Source organism: Rutilus rutilus (genome assembly GCF_951802725.1).
Source record: "Rutilus rutilus genome assembly, chromosome: 20".
Lineage (NCBI taxonomy): Eukaryota > Metazoa > Chordata > Actinopteri > Cypriniformes > Leuciscidae > Rutilus > Rutilus rutilus.
In genome coordinates, this window is record NC_140225.1 from 21,726,605 (window position 1) to 21,751,990 (window position 25,386).

Below are 25,386 nucleotides of genomic sequence, written 5' to 3' on the forward strand. Positions count from 1 at the left end.
AACCACCAGATGCAATCTAGACAGGGCATGAACACGATCATCTGATTTAAGAATCATGCTGTAACATGGGCTTTTCTCTCTGTGGATTGTTAAAAGTGATGAGTCAGACTTTTTCCATATTATAATTTCATACAGCAGAAGGGTAAAGGACTTCAGGGTAGTGAAGACTAAAATTGTATTTTTCTTTATACATTTCATAATGTATTTTATGAGTCAGAGTATGTTTGTACATGTGTGCTGAGCAGAGATATGGGATGAGCTATATTTTGCATACAAGTATGTGTGCAATGTAACATGTTCACTGAGCAGAGATGTTCCAATGATGATGATATATCAAATGTGTACAGGTGGTATGCTCTTTACAAGGAAAGGAATGTTTTTCAACTGATGCAAATGTCAATTCACACGTTTCATCAAACACTAATGCATGCTAACATTTCAAACATTCAAGTTAAAAAAAAAAAAAAACTGTTCCATTCCATTAGCGTATAGGTATTGCTGAAAGCAAAAACGTATCCTGTGTATAGAACTCAAGCTACAGTTCATGTATAGCTGCTTTTCCAGTTCTAACCAATATAACTCATTGGTTAGTATCACCCAATAAGTAGTAATAGTGAATTATAACTGAAATGAAAGCAACTGGGAAACAAATTTGCTTTATAAATAGCCTAATTTTAAAAAGTTAGTGTGAACCTACACCTAAATGGCTTGCAAAAAAATGAAAAAGAAAAAAAGGCTTCATAGAGATGGAAGAATACATGCAAAAAAAAGCCACACCTTTGACTATCATTAAATAAATAACTGCATTATTTGTTATTTTATTTTATATTATATATATTTATAAAGGGTTCATATTTTTTCAGTGTATATATTTCATAAAATATATACACTGATGAGCCAAAACATTATGACAAGTCACAGGTGAAGCGAATATTGATGATCATCTCCTAACAAGGCCACATCAACATGTTGGATGCAAGAGAAATGGGCAGGAATAAAGATCTGAGCGACTTTGACAAGGGCCAAATTGTTATGGCAAGGCGACTGGGTCAGAGTATCTCTGAAATGACAAGGCTTGTGGGTTGCTCCCGGTCAGCAGTGGCGAGAATTTACCAACAGTGGTTCGAGGAGGGACAAATCACTAACCGGCGACAGGGTGTTGGGCGACCAAGGCTCACTGATACACTTCCCATCTGGTCCAAGCCAACAGAAGGTCTACTGTGGCACAAGTCACACAAAATGTTAATGGTGGTTATGGGAGGAACGTGTCATAACACACAGTGCATCACACTCTGCTGCGTATGGGGCTGTGCAGTCGCAGACCAATCAGAGTGCCTATGATGACCCCTGTCCACCGTCGAAAGCACCTACAATGGGCACACGAGCGTCAAACTGGACCTTGGAGCAGTGGAAAAAGGTCGCCTGGTCCGATGAGTCCTGTATTCTTTTATATCACGTGGCCGACCGTGTACGTGTGCGTGCGCTGTTTGCCTGGGGAAGTGATGGCACCAGGATGCACTGTGGGACGACGACAAGCCGGTGGAGGGAGTGTGATGCTCTGGACAATGTTCTGCTGGGTGGACGTAAATTTGACACGTGCCACCTTCCTAAACATTGTTGCAGACCATACACCCCTTCACCCCTTCAGAATGGTGTTCCCTGGTGGAAGTGGCCTATTTCAGCAGGATAATGCACACTGCCATACTGCACATATTGTTCAGGAATTGTTTGAGGAACATGATGAAGAGTTCAAGGTGTTGCTCTGGCCTCCAAATTATCAAGATCTCAATCCAATTGAGCATCTGTATGATGTGCTGCACAAACAAGTCCGATCCAAGGCAGTTCCACCTCGCAACCTACAGGACTTGAAGGATCTTCCTGTTAACGTCTTGGTGCCAGATACCACAGGACAAGACCTTCAGGGATCTTGTAGAGTCCATGCCTCAGTGGCTCACTGTTGTTTTGGCAGCACGCCAAGGACAAACAACATACTAGGCATAAATGTATGTATGGGCCCTTAATATACCCTTTGCTCAATCTAACCAACCGCCATAAGATTAAACAGAGCTGATTTTGAAAAAAAACTAAAAAACTACAATATATTTGTTCTATATTTGTATTACCGAGGTTTGATGTGACTTACTAACTACATACTCCATCTATTGGTTTGGAACATGCTACTGGTCTTTCAAGCACTTCAAATATCTTCAAGTAAAGTCAAGCTGTTTTTATAGTCACTGTGGTCAAATCGGATGTCATTATATCTGCTTGTGCCTGTACAAAGTACTGCCATTGTAACCAATTATGGTGCTGAAAAATTTGCTGTCATTGTTGTCACCTCCAAGCACTCATCCCTAGTAACCACACAGTGAGATAAACCTCAGCATTATACAGCTGCACAGCATTGTGGTATTCACTACTTTTGAATGAGTAATAGCATCTGAATCGCTGTGGAGCCACATCAGATTCCATGTGAAACTGTGAAGTGATCAGCTGAATACAAATGTGCAAAATTTTAAGTTAGAGCAATCTGTGCCTGAGACACAGCAGACATGTATTATGAGTAAGTGATCTGGTCTCAACGAGCATAATAATATCAGGAGGGTTTCATATGACAGATGAGCGTGTGTATGGACGACTGGGCATGCGCGAGAGAGTACGCTTCACTGTGATTAAAGAGATTGTGCAGAAACCTCTTTTGCACCCCCTGTTCTGTGCATTCATCAGGCAGAGCTCGTCTTCCTTTGATGGAAACCTGCAGCCAAAATTTAATGAAACACTTGGAACTTGTTCTTTGGCAGAAGTGATAGGGTCTGTTCTGTCTCTGTAGAGAAAGTCAAAAATAGGGAAGTGAAGAAAATGGACAAATCATTGGAAGGGTAAGACACCGTTTAACAAGGAAGAAAGTATGATTCAAGCGGTTACAATGGTTTCAGATCAGTGTGTGATCCTTAATAATTCTCTCCCATGCTGAAGACATCAATGGACAAATACTGCAGGGGAGAGCTGGCAGAACAAAACTAGAAAGTCATGCATATCCAGAGAGCCACAGTTTCTTCTCATGAGCCACTCTTTCCTTCTATTTCGGCATATTTGAAGGTTAGTTGAGCATAATACTTGCCAGAGTGATGTTATATTTTCATTTCAAACCATTGTAAACATAAAGAATATAAACAACATGACTGTCTCTTAACTCAAATTTATCCTTTTTAAATATTTGACTTAAAACCCATTAAACAGGGCAATTTAATGCAAACAACAAATTTTCATTGATCTTATTAAATAAAAAACATAGAAGTACTATAACTTGATGTGTTCCACAATATACAGTATATATATCCATCCAGGGCTTGACATTAACTTGTTTTCTCACCAGCCACTGTGGCTAGTGATCTTCCAAAGTTTCATTGGCCAATATATATTTTTAATATTATCTCAAAATTTGGTGTCACTTTTAAGACCTGGCACACGATTCTATTATACTGTTTCACATGCGTTTTCTTTCTCAACTCTTTGTGTTCACTTAAAACGTGAATACTTTTTCATTATTTTGTGTGTAAAAGAACTCAATATAGTACTGAGAGGCAGCTTTAGATGCGCACACTTTGTGTGTGAGCACAAAATCTGCGGGAATGAATAAAATGATGCACATTATACCTGTCTTCAACACTGATAAGAAAAAAACTGATTATTAGAATGATTTCGGAAGGATCGTGTGACACTGAAGACTGAATAAATGGCTGCTGAAAGTGTATCTTTGCCATCACAGGAGTAAATTATAAAATATATTAAATCATTTCGCAATATTACTGTTTTTACTCTATTTTGATCAAATAAATGTAGCCTTGTTGAGCATAGGAGACAACCATTAAAAAATATTTCCAAGTTGTGTAAATTCTCTAGTAAAGCTTTTTAAAGTCACTGTACAGGTCCAAGAAGATTAACCCAAAAGCAGCTTGACCCAAAAAAAGAAATCAATCCCAAGTCAACTGCCTGGAAGGCTACTATGCTCATCAGTATACGATTAAGGCAGTAATGTATTTTTGCAGTTTTTCTATGACCTTCTACAAATTTCCATGACCTACCCATGGAAAATAGATCACGGCTTGTAAAAATAATTTTAAAGGTACTTTTGAATTAATAATAGAATTAAATTATCATAGTTATTAGTTTACAAAATGTCTCCAATGAGACCAAGGAGTCAAGGTTTTGGTTAGCATTGCCCCATTAGATCCTGCAGAAAGAAGCCTTAATTTCACCATCTGGCTCTAAAAGGCATCTTTCTGCATTAACTTCCATTCTGATGGATCTGTTATTTTTTTTCTGTTGCAAAAATGGATGTGTTGCAAACAAATAGCTTTCCACATGTGTTCTATAGACCTCCTTGAATAAGAGAAATATAGAGCTAAAGAGTTTCTTTTATAAACATGGCTTTTTCAGTTATAGAAGTCATAATCAGGGTCTCATTTAGATAACCACAGGCCCCTGGGTGACAGAATTACAGTAGGCCCCCCTACCCCGAATAAACATTTCACTAGTTCATTAGTCAGTATGCATGTATTCTACTCAGCTACTCATTTGTGTTTATGTATGAATACATTCAACAAGCATAACTTTAGAAAATGTTCTTCCTCGTTTCTCTAGTTGAAATGTCCTTTAACATGTCAGTAAAATCCAAGTTTTATTGAAAGTAACTCTTGATAGACATTTGTTTTTTTATACCAATGCCAGTGTCGAGTTATACTGTTCACACCACCGCTTACAATAACGTCTCGAATACTGTCTGTATAAAAGTGCAACGGGATCTATCAACTGTAACCATAATGACAGTGACTAAAGTAATCAAATATTGTGACTTAAAGTCTTATTGTAACCGTAAAATCATATTTGAAACGACAAAAGTCGAGCTGCAAGTTCATCCGTCTAACCAACAGCAGATTTCATTTTTGAGTTGCGGGCAGACCACAAAACTCACGAAAACAGCTCTGGGGGAAGACTGACTGGATCTAAAATCTTTAGATGACATGCAGATTATATCCACACTGTTGTAAGTTACTGATCCATGTTTAGAAAAGAGCGGCTCTCTCGTAATGTATGACATTATAGAAACCAGTGCTGTTCTGTTCACACCGCAGGGCTTCGTTGAAAATGCGTATGAGTATGAGTATGAGTTCAGTTATAGAATACAGTAATAAACAGTAAATAAACGGCGTTATTTTTTTGCAGTAACGAGTAATCAAACGAATTACTGTTTCCCCTGTTACAACGTTGTTACCGTTACTGACAATAAAATGTGGTGTTACTGTAATTGAGCTATATAATATCTATATATATCTATATATATATCTATATAATATCTATATATAATATCACTGAAGTGGACCTGCAAAGTTTTTTCTCTGGTATGTTTGTGTGTTTACCGGACTGGACAAAAGCGAAGCGAACGCCGCAAGCGAGAGACACCGAGTGTGTCTGAGCATTATATAGTTTGTTGATAAATAAATTACACATTTCAGCATTAGAATAATCTGTGTAGCCTATTGGTATCATCTGCAACGTTTTAATTAGTTTACATGGTTATAAAAATAAAATGTAAAAATAACCTGCAGGTAACGTTCTGGAAACTTTCTGTTTAGGTTATAAAATAAAACCCCAAAATAACCTGCAGGGAACGTTAACGTTAACGAGTAAACGCGCCTAGAATTTGGCTCAAATTACCTCTGATGATGACGTTCTCTGTAGGTTATAAAAATAAAACCCCAAATATTATATTTTATTATTATTATTATTATTTATTTTTGGTACATTGTTCAGTATTATATTGAGAGCACTTCTTGTTAAACTGTTTACTTTTGTGAGGAAGAAAAAACTTCAAGTAGGCTACAGTATGTCTACCAGTTGTGAAGCTGTGTGACAGTTTAATCATTTTAATTTGCACTACAAAGCGTGTATGCATATTTTTATTAATATTATTTATTCATTTTTGGTACATTTCATAAGAAGCATCATTTATTTTTAGACTTATTTGTTGGCCAGCTGTGGTCTGTGCAATAAATATTAAAAGTTCTAAACCATCTATTGTGTTTTATTGTTCCACTATAGTAATGATAATATATTTACAATAATATATCAGATTTAATATGTGTCTCTCACAATGTCCCACAGCAACATTAAAATAGTGTAGATTAGTGTAAAATGTTTTATAATAATAATTTATTCTATTTAGTGTCCATTTCATTAATTTAACATATTTAATATTGGGGCCATCCAAGTTATTTGAGATATTTGAATAAAAAAATTAAAAAGTAACTCAATAGTTACTTTCCCTGGTAATTAGTTACTTTTATAATGATGCAATTCAGTTACTATCTCAGTTACTATTTGTGAGAAGTAACTAGTAACTATAACTAATTACTTTTTTAAAGTAACATGCCCAACACTTGTTGTCACTGCTGTAATCTCCCATTATTAAAATATTATTTTTTGTGCAGCCAGTAGGCCCCTCCCCAGTGTAGGCTTCAGCCCATTTCCAGGTTTTCCATTGAAACCCTTTTATTCTGGACTAAAATGAGCATTTAGCAAAGGAAATAAGTGGTTTTAACACAATCCAATGGAAGGCAAATCAATGAAAAGCTGCAGAAGAGTGAGCAGGACCACTCAGCAGGTGGGTGGGTCAGTAGGTATGTACAGTTGGGTTGCTATATCTCACCGACTTGGCAAACACAGAGGGCGGTTCCATCTGACTGGGCACGGCAAGTAGAGTTGTGCAGGCAGGGGTTATGCCGCAGGTCGCAGGGATCATAGTGCTGTTCGCAGAGGGGGCCGGTGAAGAAGGGCGGGCAGGTGCAGGAAAACTCCCCTGGGATGTCAGACTCCACGCAGTGTGCCCCGTTAAGGCAGGGAGAAGAAGAACATTCCTTCACATCAACTCCACAGTCTAGGCCTGTCCAGCCATGAGGACACATACACCTATGAGGCAGAAGAGGAGATTTTAGTTTCCATTGTTTCCTCACCCTCAAGCTTGTATGACTTTTAATTCCTTTTTGATACATTTCCTGGTTGCTCCTTTCCATATTACAAAAGTGAAAAAGCTAAAAACATAAAAAAAACAAAAAAACACCATAAAAGATTCATAAAAGTAATCCATATGAATTGTACACTACATTACAGTTAAAAAATGTGGAGCTGATAGCATATTTTAATGTTCTTAAAGAAAAATATCTTATGCTCACTACAAAGGCTGCATTTATTTGATCAAAAATATAGTAAAAACTGTAACATTGTGAAACATCATTACAATTTAAAATAACTGTTTTCTATTGAATACATAATACAATGTAATTGATTCCTGTGATTGCAAAGCTGAATTTTTCAGCATCATTACTCCAGTCTTCAGTGTCACGTGATCCTTCAATCAATCTATATGAGAGTTTTTATCAAAAATATTCTTAGAAGTCTTTTAAAATAATAACTGTACATATGGCAGAATAGACCAAAGAAACATTTAATATTTGAGTCACTTAAAAGTGTAGTACTTTCAGTTTGTTACAGTTTTGTAGTCATACAGTTTGTCCGTAACATAGTAGACAAACTGACTATTTTTTTTGTTATCTCAAAATGGCATTTAATGATTAAGCATTGCAACTCGCAGATAAGTTACATTGATAAAATATAAACCGAAACCAAAAGTTGTTTATTCAGAAAGCATATAGTTTTTACACTTTTTTTTTCCTGATGTACCCTAAATTATAGAATGACTCATTATAAATGCTGAAAACAGTAGAATGCTTCTAAATGTTTTTGTGGAAACGGTGACACATCTTTCTGGATTCTTGGAATAGAAAGTTCAAAAGAACAGCATTCATTTGAATATTTTGAAACATTATCAAAGGTTTTAATATCACTTTTGATCAACTTCATGCATCCTTGCTGAATAAAAACTATTAATTCTTTCTTTCTTTTAGAAAAAATAAAAAAATAAAACATTACTTATCCATGCTGCCAAGATTTGTGTGAGGAAAATACCCAAATTTACACCACACCATTTTCAACTAAAAAGTTATGCGTTTTGGCCGTTCATTTAATGCAAAATGCAAACAAGTTTTTGAAAACAATGCCGTTATCTTCTCTGTGTAAACTACAAAAATGAGAATTTGTGAAACCATTGATGACATGCGCGTTGTGTTTCTTTACAAAGTGGCATTGCCAACTACTGGCCTGGCAGCAAAATACAGCATTTTTAGTCTTTTCACGGATCCGTGTGAACCAAATGCGCCGCACAAGTCCTGAAAAGTGATGACCCCAGGTGGCTGGTGTCACAGTGTTGTGTTATGTTCCCTGGTGTCCACTAAAGGTCCCCTTCCCCCACGGTGTCATTCTCATTAGGAACTGCATTTCCCACAATCCTTGTCTGCACTCATCACTGTTCATTGTACCCAGCTGTTCCCCATCATGATTGTTAGTTCTGTATGTATTTATACCCTGTCTGTTTTAGTGTTTGTTACGGAGTCCTTGTTATTCGTCACACCACCTTTGAGGTCTGTTGATCGTCTGTGTCGTCTTGTTCTGTTCTTGTAATTTTGGATTGCTTACATTGAGTTTGACCTTTGCCTGGACTGTTTACGAGTACGGATTTCCCCAATAAATATTACTTACTGCTATTGGATCTTCTCCTCTTTTCCTGTGAGTGGATCGTGACAGCTGGATGCATTAAAGGTCATAAACCCCGCCCTCTCAGTGTAATCAAATGGGATGTGAGACAAACTAAATCAAATTACACTTCAAATATTATAATTTTTTACAAAGATGGTTTCTGTCATTTTGGGCAGTTTTTATCACACTGATGTAAGTCGAAGTGTTCGTTTTTTAAATAAGTTTGGTTTCAGTATGTTTTTTGATGCTATAAAAACGGGGGTGTGACATCATGATTGACAGTTGTGATTGACAGCTTCTCTAAACAAAGTACTCACTGAGGCACCAACTTTTTTTGGGATCTTCAAGAGGAGATTGGCGCTTTAACTTTAACTTCTATAATTCCATAACTGTTTATTTCACACCATCCTAATGAGCTGTTCTGCAGTAAACTGTACAAACGATTCTGCAGGAGTGTGAGCGGGACTTTGATACCGCAGCTCCACTTCACGCTCACTATTGCACAGACTCGGTTCCCGAGTTCACTACTGCGCTGATTCGGGACCTGAGTCTTTCAGCGCCATATTCGGACATTGGCGGCTTCACTTTTCTACAATGGAAGATAGTGAAGGTGTGACGTCCATCTTTTTGTATAGTTTATGGTGTGAACGGGGATCATTTTGACAACGTTGTGGGAAAACTTTTCTGCTTTTAGTACATCGTTGTCATGTAAACACCCCAAGTTAAAACCTTTTAGGTTTCAAGGAAGACAAATTCATACAGCTTTGGAAGAACATGAGACAGCGATGACAGAATTTACACAAGAATAGAGTCTTGAAATCCTTTGGAATTCCACTGTGTGAAATTACTGAGCAAAATGATATTGTACTATTAAAATATTCATTCATGTCCAGACCGACTGACAGTCCTGGCACACAGTGACCTTGCAGCATAAAAGCAAATTCCCCCAGGGGCAGACTCCGATTTGGCTTAGCCCTGTGGTGCTTTTTACTAATGAATGTCATACGTCTCTGGAAATCCCTTTTTGTTCCTTTTAGACCAGTATTACAATGTGTGCCATGAACTAAATTCTTATAAATTAAACCTTCAACTTAATTTCAGGGGGAAAAAAAACAAACAAACACACAGTGGCTATTTTAAAGAGGCCAGACATGCAATTCCTACAGGTTTTAAAAATAAAATGAGCAATGAGTCATAAATGGTAAATATATTGTAGGAATGCAAATGTAAATCACAGAGGGCAAATTTCTAAAATCTTCCTTCATAGTCATCATAATAAAAATATGGCAGCCCATGAAATACAGTATATTATTGACATAAAATATAAGAAAAAAAGAAAAAAAGAAAAAAAAAAACATCCTGTCTTAAAGGCCCCTTTAAAATAGCTTGACATGCACAATTTTCTGTCCAGTTGATGTATTTTCTATCAAACCAGGAAACCAGAACAGGGAATATCAAATGGATTATCTCTCTCTTTTTTTAAATTAGTCAATAAGCTTAGTTTACATCACATGAATATGAATATGAAATCCTTATATCTGCTAAGTTAGAATAGTCAACTACACTAGCAATGCTTATAAACATGGACTATGAGCCAGGAATCTCCAAATGTTTCCTTTAAAAGCTATGCAAACTCTGAGCAAAATACAGTTTTACTTCGTTTTGGCATTCATAGTCATAACTGAATCACTGTCGGGAGATTTCTGGACAGCTGAGGGGATTTATAGGTTAATTGCACTATTGGACTGAGAAACATTAAATCCCAGACAGCTGAAAGTAGGACACTGGGAGGTTAGAGCAGTGAGCTGGGATTATATTTACCAGAGTGAATCCCAGAGAGCGCTGGAGGTATCTGCATTCCACTTGGTGGCAGTGATCTTACAGCTGTACTGCCAATCCCTGTCTTAAACACATCACTCTTTCCTTCCAGTCTATTTTCTTCCCTCAGTCTCTCTCGCCTTACTCCGCTGCCCTTAGCAAGAGGGCACATCAGATGAAACAGAAGCAGCAGCTTTTTTCTCAAGAGAGTCACCAATTGAAAGAAACCTCCTCCTGCTGTGCTCCATTGATTGATTCATTTGTTTTACCTGCCATCTGCAATTCATTATCTTTCACATTTGTGAGAGCACAGTCTGTCTCTACGTGACGAGAGAATAGGTGACTAAATTCGGTGATACTTTTCAAATAGTTTTTTTTTTTTCTGATGCAAAACAACATTATTATTTTTTTTGGACCTATTATGCAAAATTCACTTTTGCATGCTGTTTGGACATAAATGTGTGTTGGCAGTGTACACAACCACCCAATAGTGATAAAAATCCACTCACTCCTTTTTTATTAATCCCCATAAATCATAAGCAGTGTCTCCCAACGCCCTATTTTCAGAATGCGGCTTTAGTGACGTCGCTAAAGCCACAAGCCCCGCCCACGAGTGTTGACAGACACTGCCGTTTCAACATAGACCCGCCCTGATCGAGTTCACAGCGAGTTGTACACATCCGCCATTGCTGCACTGACGAGAATGTCTCCCAAGCGTTGTAGGTGTTGTGTGGCTGGATGTATTAATCCACACAGATCTCTCTATTTACTCCCGAAATCTGAGGCAGCCGCTGAAGATGAGGTGGAATTATTTTGTTTTCAAAGAAAATGCTCCCTCAACTCTACCGAAATTCGTTTATGTACTTACGCACTTCTTATACTGTGTTTCTTTTCTGGACGCTTCATCTTTTGTGTTATAAACTTTATTAAACTCATCAGTATATTTTTGATCATCATTCGGACCTGGTCCGAAACAGCAGACTTGTAGGCTATTAATAGTGGATACATACAAGCAGATGATAAATACGTTATAACCGTAATTAAACTAAACTATACCTGTTCCATCTCCATACAGCACTCTGACTCTGTAGGCATTATTGTCCGACTCCGGGTCGAAATGAACACCGTTACTGAGAGGTTCTGATATTATCATCATTCCGTGAGATGAGACTGAAGCTCCGCCCCCTGTGCCGTGCAGCAGCAGCTTATTTGCATTTAAAGGGATACACACTAAAACAGCGCGTTTTTCTGAGCACCAAAAACTGACAATTTAACATGCTGTAAAAAATGACCTGTTGGGTATTTTGAGCTAAAACTTCACATACACACTCTGGGGACATCAGAGACTTATTTTACATCTTGTGAAAAGGGGCATAATAGGTCCCTTTTAAACTCAACTAATCAGGGGGTTGCCTGAACAACTATCGGTCAGGTTAATCAGATCCTTATCGTTTTAATCTTGCATAAAAAAATTAAAAAAAGATCGTATTTTTAATGGCATATCTTTGTTAAAATCGAATTTCAACATCAACATTTAGGAGATGACCTCAAAGTTAACACACATGGACAAAAGGCCTCAAAACTCTTTCAAGTATTTAAACTGGCTTTTCACACATGGAATTGTTAACCCAGGGCCATTTTTAACCCATGTTACAAAGTGTTCATTAATCCTGGGTTGGCAAGTTTCATGATTTCACACTACATATTTGTAAACTCTGGGTTAACATTCTTATTTACATATTTATGAGGTCAGTAACATCGATTGGACAAATAACATTCTTATTTGGACCATGATGCCCGTGAATATTTAATCAAGCAAGGATTGGCCATTCCCTGATTTGTTGCCTGTCTGGCCATTACATTTTAGCACCATATCGTTCCACATTACACTCTTTTGGCACCCCAATTTGGAGGTTAAATCTTCCTTGCTAACCAATTCCAACTTAAAATTGGAAACCTAGAGATAAAAGTCTAAATAAATAAATAAATAAAAAACAATGAACAAATGTAAAGATAAGCCAGGATTAAAGGAACACTCCACCGTTTTTTCATATTAAACTATGTTATTCCCTGAACTAAGACGAGCTGATACATACCTCTCTCGTCTCAGTGCGTGCAATCAATCGCTCTGGCGCATGGCGACACTTTGATAGCACTTAGCTTAGCCCAGGTCATTCATTAGGATCCAAACAGAGACGAAGCTAGAAGCGACCAAACACCTCCACGTTTTCCCTATTTAAATACAGTTACACGAGTAGTTACACGACCAAGTATGGTGACACAAAATAAAACGTGGCGCTTTTTTCACTTGGGAGCACTTCGACTCGGCGCAGTAATATCATCACTCCTGAAAAACCCTCTCCCCCTCTCCCTCTCACTTCTGTCATTAGAGGCAACGTGACTTTTTACTGCGCCGAGGGAAAACGTGGAGGTGTTTGGTCGAGGTATGTATCGAGGTATGTATCAACTCATCTTAGTTAAGGGAATAACATAGTTTAATATGAAAAACGGTGGAGTGTTCCTTTAAGCGCTATACGTGAACAACCCTACAGACGCAAGTATGATAAATTTCCATTTACATCACATTTATTAATTTAGCAGACAATTTAACCCGAAGTAACTTACAAAAAGGAAAAAAACAAAGCAATTCATCTTAATGAGGCAACAACATAAGTGCTAACTATACAAGGTTAAAACATTGCCTAGAGCAGTACAGGCTAGAACGGGTAGGAAATGGTTAAAGTGAATGGAAGAATTTCTTTTTTTAAAAGAGTCAGCACCAGCAAGTAATGGGAAGAGATGTGTTTTTAGCCATTAAATAAATAAAATAAATGACCAAAATCTACATAAGCCTGACAACCTCATTGATCAACATGTAGGTAGGTTGTTGGACAACTAGTCGACCGCGTGACACATCTCTAGCCTGTCTATTCATCCAGATTGTGTGTGCTTCATCAAGCTGTATTTTTGCAACCCACCTGTAAGTGTTGAGGAGGTCTACGCAGGTGCCGTTGTTTTTACAGGGGTTTGACGAACATTCATTGGTCTCCCACTGACAGAACTCCCCCTCCCAGCCGGGTACACAGAGGCAGTTATAACTCTGAAATGCAAATGAAGACAGCCAATGAAAAGATAATATACAGCAGTGTAACTACAGTATTTCATCTAACCCTTGCCTTGACCTATAGATAAATACAGAATATTCTGCCAACGAACACATGGTTCACCTGAAAATGTCTTTATTAAAACATTCATTGTAAATAAACAGAATAACAGATGCCAGCAAAGCACGGTAGTGTTAAAGCAATAATACAAATGAAACTCGTGATCATTTGTATGAGATGCCAAAAGTACTTGGCCAGTATGTAAATGTACCACAACATATACTATACTGTGCACTACTATTCAAATGTTCAGGGTCAGTAAGATTTTTTCTTATATTCAGCAAGGATGCATTACATTTATCAAATGTGTCAGTAAAGATATTTATAATGCTACAAAAGATTTCTAAAAAAAATGCTGTTCTTTTAAACTTTTTATTCATCAAAGATGAAAGAAATGTACCACAAAAATATATATTTTTTTAATCAAATAAATGCAACATTGGTGAACATAAGAGACAAACTATAAAATAATATTACCGACCCCAAACTTTTGAAAGGTAGCATATACATTTTAAAAATATTTATTTATTACACTGTTATATTAGAGTATGGATTAAACTGTGTTTTTTTAAATGAAATAATAATAATAATAATTAAAGCTGCAAGCAGCATTTATCGGGGTTCAAGCAGTTAAGGCCTTTAAGGCCTTTAAGCACAAAAGCATCAAAAGACATTAAGTTTTATTTATCAAGCATTTAACAACTGCCATCATAGATGAAAAAGTCAATTTACAGCCAATACAGGCAGTTTGCCATAGGAAATATATGGTTTTAAAGCGTTTTTTCAGTTATAGCACCTTTTTGCCTGAGTCTTCTTACAGTCTTGCCTGATCTCCACCACTTTTATTAGTAGTACTCAAACTGTGCCCATATATGTGTGTCAAATTTGTTGTAAATATGTAATTTTGATAAGGAGTTTAGACAATTATATTCAGTGGCGTAACGAGCCAACACCGGGCCCTTAAGTAGAATTATCAAGGCGGGCCCCTTGATGACGCAATTGATGACATTGATGACGCAATGTCCGCGAGTAGGCTACCATGAATAGGGCAGGATATGATCATACACAGCATATAAGAGATGAGATGACTAATAAAATCAGGAGTAGCCTACGCTCACCAGAAAAAAAAAAAAAAAAACACTGGTGACAGCGCACCATAACACATTGTTAGGCCTAGGTCCAAATACATAAAAAAAGATGCTCTCTTACATTATAGCGGGATTTTCCGGCCTTTTCTATGTGCAACTGCAGAGTTGTCGATTAGATCAGGATTGTGCGCACGGGCATTCTCAATTGACCCTTCGCAGGGAGTTTGATTGACAGGCGATCTGACTAATCATAATCCGCCATTTTGTCCAACAAAGCAGTCAGGAGTTAGTAGATTAACATTGGAGGATTTAAATTTGAAAAACAAAGTGTACTGACATCTTAGCGCTTTAAAACAACATTCCTTTTATGTTCATTCATGTTTATTTTAATGCTATAAATTAACTAGAAGGAAGAGATGATCGGTTCACGAGCAGCTTTAACTGAGCCTTGAGTCTACAGCGATCTGTCAGACACATTAAAAAGTCACAAAACGGTATTTATTGTTCAAATGTCTCTAAAAAATGACTACATTTGAAAGGTGAGACTTTCATATCAAAAGTACTTGTCTGTCAGCGTGCAGTCTCCTCTCTGATCCACAATGTATTTTTCACTGCTTGAGAACTTGGTGTGGTGTGAGAGTGGCGTCGCTTGTCAGACAGTACCTAAAGTGGGAGGGTCTTTGCGAACGGTCATTGACAGTATGGACAGGGATTCGCCAGTCCCAATTCAAAACAAATTTCATCACAATCCATCATTGTTCGTTTCAAACATGTGAGAGCATCAAAATGATCCATGGGTGAAATTGATTGGATTTAATTTATTTTTTGTCAGTTCCTATCATTATTTTAACATTTTGGCGTTATTGTTTAGCTATTTACCTATGTTTTCAAATTTACTTTGTTTTTTTGTTGTTGTCTCGATCGGACTAACGGCTTTGAAGATAACCACAATTTTTTAAAGCTCTAAATGACACTTACAAAAACCATAAGGCGAAATCTGGCATGTTTGGTATTGTTGGACTCGGCAAGGATTCAGGAGTCTTAGGAGGTCACTCCTGTGAAAAAACACTGGCTTGAAACTTCTAAGGCTCCTTCAAGGCATTGTGCCAATGACATATACTGAGTTTTTTGAGATACACCAATGATCTCATAGACTATCATGGCACCCTGGACAAAGACACTGCGTGCCAATTTTCAGTAGACTAACGGTTGGGTGCGCTTATAGCTATTTTCATGATTTTTTTCACTGTTATAGCGCCACCAAGTGGCCAATTGTCACGATTTTTTTCATGCCAACTCAGATTGAGCTTATGAACATGTGTCCCAAGTTTAGCGAAAATATCTCTTTCCGCTCACAAGTTATAACCATTTTATAGCGCCACCAAGTGGCCAATTGTCATGATTTTTTTTTCATGTGACCTCAGAATGAGCCCATGAACATGTGTCCCAAGTTTTGCGAAAATATCTCTTTCCGTTCACAATTTATAACCGTTTTAGTAAAAGTGGCCCTGGTGCCATCAAATATTTTGGTTCCCCTTATCGACTGTTAATTGAAATTTTGAATTTTTTGGATGATTATTGATTGTCAGACTCCAGAGAATATTCTTGCAGTGGTTTGGTTCCGATCGGGCCAAAAACCTAGGAGAAGTTTGCAAAAATAGGTTTTTCCAAAAAATGCAATTTACTCGAAATTGGCGCCGAAGGACGAGCAAATCGGAGATAGCCATTTTGTCCGCCTCGAGCCACGGATTCCAACGATATAAGATCCTGGGAAAAACGGTCTAATGCTGCGTTCACACCAAACGCGAATCTGCGTCAAAATTCGCGCCTGCCGCGTCTAGTTATACGCGTGACCACTTTGTGTGCGTTCGCGCGTCAAGAGTGAAATTTACGCGCGTCAAAGGCGAAGTCAGGGGGCGAAAGTTTCTAAGCTGTTGGCGGCCATCTTTTTTAGATGTTTATCGAGCATTAGCGATAGCATTAATCGAGAGAGTCACCGCTCTTATATGATCTGAAGAGCAGAAACAGCTGCGTAGGGGACATCGTCGCTGTACTCGGGTCCACCAAAACCTCCGGAGGGTTTCAGGAGTTTCACAATTTGCTCCAGGAGGTAGGTTTGGTGGACCTAACGGTGAGGACGCTGACGAGGACAGCATAGGCCGTATAAAGCCTCGGCCTCGAGTGGTCGCTGCCTGACGAGCCCGCGCTGTAAAGCCCGGCGCGAGGTTCACCCTCTCCCGCACCTAATCTGTCATTTATTTTTGTTTTGATAATAAATGGAGGCAGCCTCCAAAAGTGAAACCTGTCCTGTTATTTTTTTGAAAAGTTTTTATACACTTAATTGTGTTTGGTGTCTTTACATTAGATTAATAAAGTTTCATATAGGCTAATCTAGAATAGATATGGAATAAATAGCATTCAATACAAATGAGTAGGCTATCTCTCATATTGAAATCAAGTTTTTATGTGAAAGATTTGCTTTGTTGTGCATTTTAGTCATATTACAAAATAATTTATTGAGGCCAAACATAAACTAACATTAAACTGTCAGTTCACCACGTGACAGCAGCAAGCAGGCAGGCTCCTGATTGGTTAACGCGGCGCGAATTGACGCAGAAGTTCAGATTTTTCAACTCGGGCGGCAGACGCGAATTCGCGTCAAACGCGTGATGCACAAAAAGCACAATTCGCGCCAGACGCTCAATTCGCGCGAATGAGGCGAATTCGCGTCTACCGCGCCGCGCTAAACGCCTCATTCGCGCCGCAAGACCTCCAGACGCGCGTAAACGCGTCTTACCATTGACTTAACATTGAAATCACTCGCGCCAGACGCATATTCGCGTTTGGTGTGAACGCACCATAAGAGTTATGAGCAATTTTGAACTTTTGGTTGCTGTAGCGCCACCTATGGGCCATTCGGGGTCATACTCTGATAGGTTGTCCCCAAATTGAGGCCTACCATCTGGCCAGGTTTCAAGTCTCTAGGCCTTACGGTTTGGCCTGCACGATGCGTTTTACAAATCCTTACAATTACAATAGGGTTTCAGCATTTCATGCTTGAACCCCTAATAAGAAGAGACGTTTTGGACAGTTATAACGCCACCTATTGTCCGATCTTCACGAAACTTGGCATGCTTCTTCACCATGTAATGACACATATGCTCATCGATTTTTGTGAAGTTTGGGGTTTTCCCTTAGGTTGTATAGGCTTTTGAGTGTTTTTTTGTCCCGCCCCTTTTCTAAATGACCCTGTTACAGCCAGGCAAATGCAAAAGTTCAACTTTTTTTCGATAATTATTGACCTAGAGAGTCCAGAGAATTGCCCTAGACTGGTCTGGTTCCGATCGAGCAAAAAACCAGGGACTAGTAGGTTTTGGACAAAATTCGACATAGCAGAAAATTTTACGGTTTGGGCTGCACGATGCGTTTTACGGCAGAAGAATAATAATAAAAATCGGTACAATTACAATAGGGTTTCAGCACTTCGTGCTTGAACCCCTAATAATAATAACATTGGGGAAAATAACAAAAGCATAAAAAAAAAAAAAAAAAAAATCAAAGCACATGTTTCTGTATACATGTAGTGTTTTGCACTAACCTTCCCTATGGGGATTAATATACTGTATGTGTACTTTCTAATGCATTTCTCTTTCTCTGAACAAAAGGCATAATTTGTAGTTAAGGTGTATATTATAATTTGTACTGAGGCCAATCTGTGGGCAGCTTCAACTCTCAAACCACCTACTATTAACTCTAAATGTAGCATGGTTTTCAAAGTTGTTATCTTTACGGAAGAGCAACCATTGCTATGCAAATCCACTCTCTCAACCACCCACTACTGCGCATCAGATATTCAGGCATGTCTTTAAAGGCATGCAAACTATTAATTTTGGCATAAATTACTAAAGAAATCTGCATGAACCACACATTTCAAAGAGAAATATTCAGAAATACACCCCATGCTCTGAAATAAACAGCACTTGAAGTGGATGAATGCATGCTCCCTACTTAGTGCTCAAGCAGAAGATACAACTGTAAATGCATTTTTTTTTTTTGACATGCTGTCCTTTCCATCTCAGTATGTTTACGAATGTCTCTCCCCTCCACTTTGCCATTAAAGTTTTCATTATGAAAATTAATCACTGCGGGTGCTTTGTTGTTTGTTATTTTGCATGGCAAAGGTTTGTTCGGTTTTATCCCATGCAATGGAAATGAGTGCAGGTTTGCACAGTCAAGGCATGGTTAAAGTTCTTCATCATGGCTGCCCTGAGGGTTGATCCTGGAGTGCATGCTAATCTGTGCTTCATCCAGACGCAGACACAGTGTTAAGCTCTGCCTAATGTAATTTGAGCACCGCGGGCCTTATTCATAAGACAGAAGAAGCTATGCAGACATAGTGTGATAGATCAGATGCCTCCAGAAGACTTCTGTTTTTCACCCCAGGCTAAGGATAGTATAATCTTATTTAGGCTGCTAAATCATCAGCTGGGATCGTGGCTCTCCCGAGAAACCCGGGGTTATGCGGGGTATTTTTATTTTAATAGAAGTAAATAAATAACTACATAAACACTGCCAGGAAGTAAACCACAATCTGTGAGAGGGATTTCGAAAGCTTGCTCCTGTTTCCACATTTCCAAACTTATTTTTGGGAATGAGATAATTGCGACAGAATGAGTTGGTTAGACACGTCTCACATCTACTGTATGCATGATGTATTACTGAGTAATAGTGCAGTAAATTGCTGCTCTGAAAGACTACAATAAAAAAATAAATATTCAAATCTCTCATATATGAAGTGGCAGCACTGTAACATTACATACTGCACTGAAAAACACTGGCATTTACAGAAAATTAGGGCTAATGACAAGCAATAGTATTGATTAAATACATAGGGCCAGATTTACTAACAGCGTGCGCCAGTGCAAACCCTCTTTTGGCCTTAAAAAACCACTGTCAGGATTTACTACAGACATACGGTGAAAAATTTGCGGTAAAATGGCGTGGACGGTTATTTTTGTGGCTGACCTTATTGTATATGCATTTGTAGGAATTTCCCTTTCAGACGGAAAATTTATGGGGGGAAAGTATTTAAATGAATCATGCAAGGTGATTTACTAAGGTTTGCGCTAGTCAGTTTACTGGTATTTGCACCAATATTTAACACCCAAAAAAAGCATGCCTTAAACCAGAAGCTAAATTGCACTGCTCTTGGAGGATTGCGTTGGTCATTATGGAAATTATCCAGCTGTAATTCTTTAATTTGCGCGTCGTCAGAAGATCACAACCAGGACTTTACAATCCCATCTGCGCTTTTTTTTTAATTGCGCTCTCAGGCTAATTTGCCATGTTTAGTAAATCTGGCCCTTAATGTTTACAATTCAGTAAGAAGTCAAATGGGCTGTTAAAATGAATCACTGAACACTACAGTAACTGCAAACAGATCATCTGAAAAATAAAACTATTGAGTTAATGGGAATTCCAAGAACCACCTGCTAAATATAACAAAATTTTGTAATTGATTAGTAATTGTAACAATAAAAAGTAACTCCAAGACGTTTTATGAAGTAGTCACTTAATTCATTAAAAATAGCTATTACGCATGTTATCTAAAACTACTACTGAACATGACAAAATTAGCAACAACAGTTGTTGGCCATAAGTCAAAAGGTAGAACATACATTTTTCATGCCCCGCCGGCACATGCTGGGAAGACAGCAAACATAACTGAACCACAAAACCATTGCTGAACATAATTATGAAGGCGCATTTAAAACTCATTCGAACAACAAAAAAAAAAAACATCCTTATATATTATTGAGTTATTTCTGTCATGTTTTATTGCAACTTGCTATCATAGAATCTATATTATTTATAAAATTATATACTGTGGTACAAACTGATAATCACAAACAATAAATAAATATAAAATGAAAACTATCACTATAACTAAACAACAGCTAACCAAATGTAAAAAAATGTGCATTTCATACGAGCAAATACATCTTAATTGAGTAAGTCCTCTGAATGTCCACAATATGTGAAAAATGTAGGAGAAACTTGGATTGTCAATGTTCTAGGGTTAAGGAAGATGCTACATCAGTGAATTTGACAATTTAAAAAAGATGGAGTGAATTCAGCAAATAGATGAGCAGAGGAGACCAGGATTGAGGTGTACAAATGGAGTGATTTGTTATATCTTAAGAGAATACTGAGGACATTGGGCCATTACACACACTTCACAACACCATTAAGCTCAAGGGGAATGTTGCAACAGCACTTTCAACAAAGACAAGTTCAGGGAAAAAAAAGATGCTATGGGGATATAAAACAGTGTTGTGATGAGGTTGTGAAGTGAAAAGAGTGAGGAATGATCTAATGTCTCAAGATCCTGTTCCTATAGCTCCAGTGATGCCATGACCATGGATTTGATTGCCAGGGATCATGTGTAGTGATAAAAGTATCTACTAAATGAATAATTGCCATATATTACCAAACTGAATAGACTCTTTGTACATCTATGTTAAAGGAGTCAAATAGTCCTTTATCTGAGATAAGAGTTCATTGAACTATACAATGAAATCTTTGCAAAGAAGCTGTTTTTATTATTGAAGGATGAGGCAGTTAAAAACTATATTGGAAACAACAGCAAACCTGTCGCCCACTAACAAGTGCAGCACAGCTTTGTATCTCATCAAATGCAAAGAGGGTGGTTAGGGGTCTTACAGGCAAAGGCAGCAAAAGGGGGTTGGAAATGATCATAAACTAAATTATGGCTGTACAAACGAACAATAAAATAATAAACAATGAAATAACTGGAAATAATAATTCTATATGTACACACAATACCATTCAAAAGTGGGGTCGTTGAGATTTTTTTAAGTGCCCCTATTATGCTATCTTAAAGGTTCCTAATTTTGTTTTGGCGGCCTCCTACAACAGGTTTACATGCATCAAAGGTTAAAAAACGCTTTACTTTTCTCATAATAGACATTGCACATCACTTAACTGGGGCGGCAGTGGCTCAGTGGTTCATGTAGGTTGTCTACAAACTGGAAGGTTGGCGGTTCCATCCCCAGTTCCACCTGACCAAGTGTCGAGGTGTCCATGAGCAAGACACCTAACCCCAGCTGCTCCCGACGAGCTGGATGGCGCCTTGCATGGCTGACACCGCCGTCGGTGTATGAATGGGTGAATGTGAGGCTATGTAAAGCGCTTTGGTGGCCATCGGTCTGTTGAAAGCGCTATATAAATGCAGTCCATTTACCATTTACATTTTTTAATGATTCTCAAATGACTGTCAGTCTGTCTAAATCCCCTCTTTCAATGAGCTACTCTGCTCTGATTGGCCAGATGGCCCAGTCTATTGTGATTGGTCTACCGCTTACAGTGCGTGTCGGAAACAAAACACCCATTGCCATAACTGAATTTCAGATACGAAGGATTCCTACAGCTCAGCGATTGTACACACTGTAACAGCAATAACGATGGCGTTGATTTTACCATATCAATCTGAGCGCGAGTCCGATGATGGAACATTGGAATAACTAGTTATTCAATCATAAGGACGAATTGAGCAGGACATTTCTCAGTGATACGCGACTCAGTTTGATGTACATTATGAGATGTTGCAGCTGTAATTCCTCACCATCCACATTAACAACTGTATGCCCATCAACAAACCGATGTGTATATTTCTAATTTATTGCAGTGCACATGTGGGAACTGTATCAATAACAGCGCATACATTAGCCGAGCATGTGAGTGACCGATATAACATTAAAGCAAATCTTGCTCCATCTTTTATCATTACTCAAAGTAATAAAGTCTTGGGTTACGCATGTAACCATGGTTCTCTGAGAAGGGGAATGAGACACTGCGTCCCCTAGAGGGCGCTATGGGGAATGCCTCTGGCATGACTGGTGTCTGAAGCATGTGTATAAACCCGACTATGAACTCGATAGTCGATGACGCCACTTCAGGTGCGACCATGATTATAAAAAGGCACCTATGAAATAAGTCATCCACTTCTTGTCTGAAGGACACATGCACAGGAATACCTGAAGCATGGCAAAGGGACACAGCGTCTCGTTCCCCTTCTCAGGGAACCATGGTTAAATGCGTAACCCGAGACGTTCCCTTTCAAATGGGAACTCGCGCTGCATCCCATAGAGGGCAAAGCTCAAGAGCTTGGTATTCACAGGAACACCTTTAAGGGAAAATTGTCAGTGGATAAAGACCCAGCTAACAGGGAACGTTCCCATAACTTTCACTAGCGTTATGTAAAAGTTATGTAAATGTTAGTAAAAAACTTTCCTGAAATAATGTTTCTGGAATGTTCTTATAATGTTTATAGAGTTAAAATACATTCTCGTAACGTTGAGAGAAAAACGTTCTTAGAACAAAGTTTTTAGAATGTCCTTGTGATGTTATTTGTTCTTGACTGATGTTCTCATAATGTTGAGTGAAAACGTTCTTAGAACAACGTTCATTGAACGTCCTTGTGATGTTCTCATAATGTTGAGTGAAAATGTTCTTATAACAACGTTCATTGAATGTCCTTGTGATGTTCTCATAATGTTGAGTAAAAACGTTCTTATAACAACGTTCATGGAACGTGCTTGTGATGTTATTTGTTCTTGACTGATGTTCTCATAATGTTGAGTGAAAACGTTCTTAGAACAACGATCATGGAACGTCCTTGTGGTGTTCTCATAATGTTGAGTAAAAACGTTCTTATAACAATGTTCATGGAACGTCCTTGTGATGTTATTTGTTCTTGACTGATGTTCTCATAATGTTGAGTGAAAACGTTCTTAGAACAACGTTCATTGAACGTCCTTGTGATGTTCTCATAATGTTGAGTGAAAATGTTCTTATAACAACGTTCATGGAACGTGCTTGTGATGTTATTTGTTCTTGACTGATGTTCTCATAATGTTGAGTGAAAACGTTCTTATAACAACGTTCATTGAATGTCCTTGTGATGTTCTCATAATGTTGAGTAAAAACGTTCTTATAACAACGTTCATGGAACGTGCTTGTGATGTTATTTGTTCTTGACTGATGTTCTCATAATGTTGAGTAAAAACTTTCTTATAACAACGATCATGGAACGTCCTTGTGGTGTTCTCATAATGTTGAGTGAAAACGTTCTTATAACAACGTTCATGGAACGTCCTTGTGATGTTATTTGTTCTTGACTGATGTTCTCATAATGTTGAGTGAAAACATTCTTAGAACAACGATCATGGAACGTCCTTGTGGTGTTCTCATAATGTTGAGTAAAAACGTTCTTATAACAACGTTCATGGAACGTGCTTGTGATGTTATTTGTTCTTGACTGATATTCTCATAATGTTGAGTGAAAACGTTCTTATAACAACGATCATGGAACGTCCTTGTGGTGTTCTCATAATGTTGAGTAAAAACGTTCTTATAACAACGTTCATGGAACGTGCTTGTGATGTTATTTGTTCTTGACTGATGTTCTCATAATGTTGAGAGAAAACGTTCTTAGAACAACGATCATGGAACGTCCTTGTGATGTTCTCATAATGTTGAGTGAAAACATTCTTATAACAACGTTCATGGAACGTGCTTGTGATGTTATTTGTTCTTGATTGATATTCTCATAATGTTGAGTGAAAACGTTCTTATAACAACGTTCATGGAACGTGCTTGTGATGTTATTTGTTCTTGACTGGTATTCTCATAATGTTGAGTGAAAACGTTCTTATAACAACGTTCATGGAACGTGCTTGTGATGTTATTTGTTCTTGACTGATATTCTCATAATGTTGAGTGAAAACGTTCTTATAACAACGTTCATTGAATGTCCTTTCACATTAACCAAGAAAAAACGTTCTTAATACATTAAAAAAACTGGACGTTTCCAACGTTTAAAAAACATTCAGAAATAACGTTTTAATAACATTTTCAAAATGAGTGAATGGAATGTTCCTTTAACGTTCACATTAACCAAGAAAAAACGTTCTTAATACATTAAAAAAACTGGACGTTTTCAATGTTTAAAAAACATTCCAAAATAACGTTTTCCTAACCTAATGGGAATGTTAGCAAAACGTTCTGACAACTTATTTTTGTTAGCTGGGGAGGCTCACAGAGACCCTAGCAACTTAGCCCCTGGCATAGGACGGAGGACTCAGTACTAGTCCTAGTACTAGTAAATGGCACATGTCCTGCCATTCAGGAGTGTTTCTTTTCCCTCTCTCCCAGCCCGTACGGGAAGTGTCTGTTGTTACCATAATGCGACAACAACAGTGGGACCCAAGGCGAGGAACCGCTGTCTGAGCCACATAGAAAGGGAATGAAGCCCGCAGCACGTAACCCTTACCATAAACATGAATTTTAGAAAGTGCATAAAGAGTTAAACGTTTGCGCTTTACAATAAACATGGATTTTAGAAAGGGCATGAAGCAATCAGCACAATCTAAATGGCAGGATCAGAGCCTTCATGAGGACACCTCAACTAATGAAAAATAGTATACAGTAGAAGCATCGACACATCTCTGTGCTCACGCAAACCCTTCACACCCTTACTTATTGTGAAAAAAGGATGAATGCAGGCTGAATATGGTTTACCCTACAGTCTCTTTGCCTTTAGCATGGAGATCAAAGGGAAAACAGAAGGCTCATAGGGGCGG

The 25,386-nt window shown here is 38.0% G+C and overlaps 1 protein-coding gene across 1 annotated transcript in view; it reads right to left on the reverse strand.

Annotated features, from left to right (window-relative positions):
• Positions 1–25,386, reverse strand: part of eys (eyes shut homolog) — a gene marked incomplete at its 5' end in the record, with an annotated part of 292,239 nt that overhangs the window by 179,765 nt on the left and 87,088 nt on the right. Inside the window, 2 exons of the mRNA XM_084390837.1 lie at positions 6,710–6,969; positions 13,449–13,570. Of these exons, the coding sequence (XP_084246963.1) occupies positions 6,710–6,969; positions 13,449–13,570 (382 nt within the window). The remainder of the gene's footprint in view (positions 1–6,709; positions 6,970–13,448; positions 13,571–25,386) is intronic.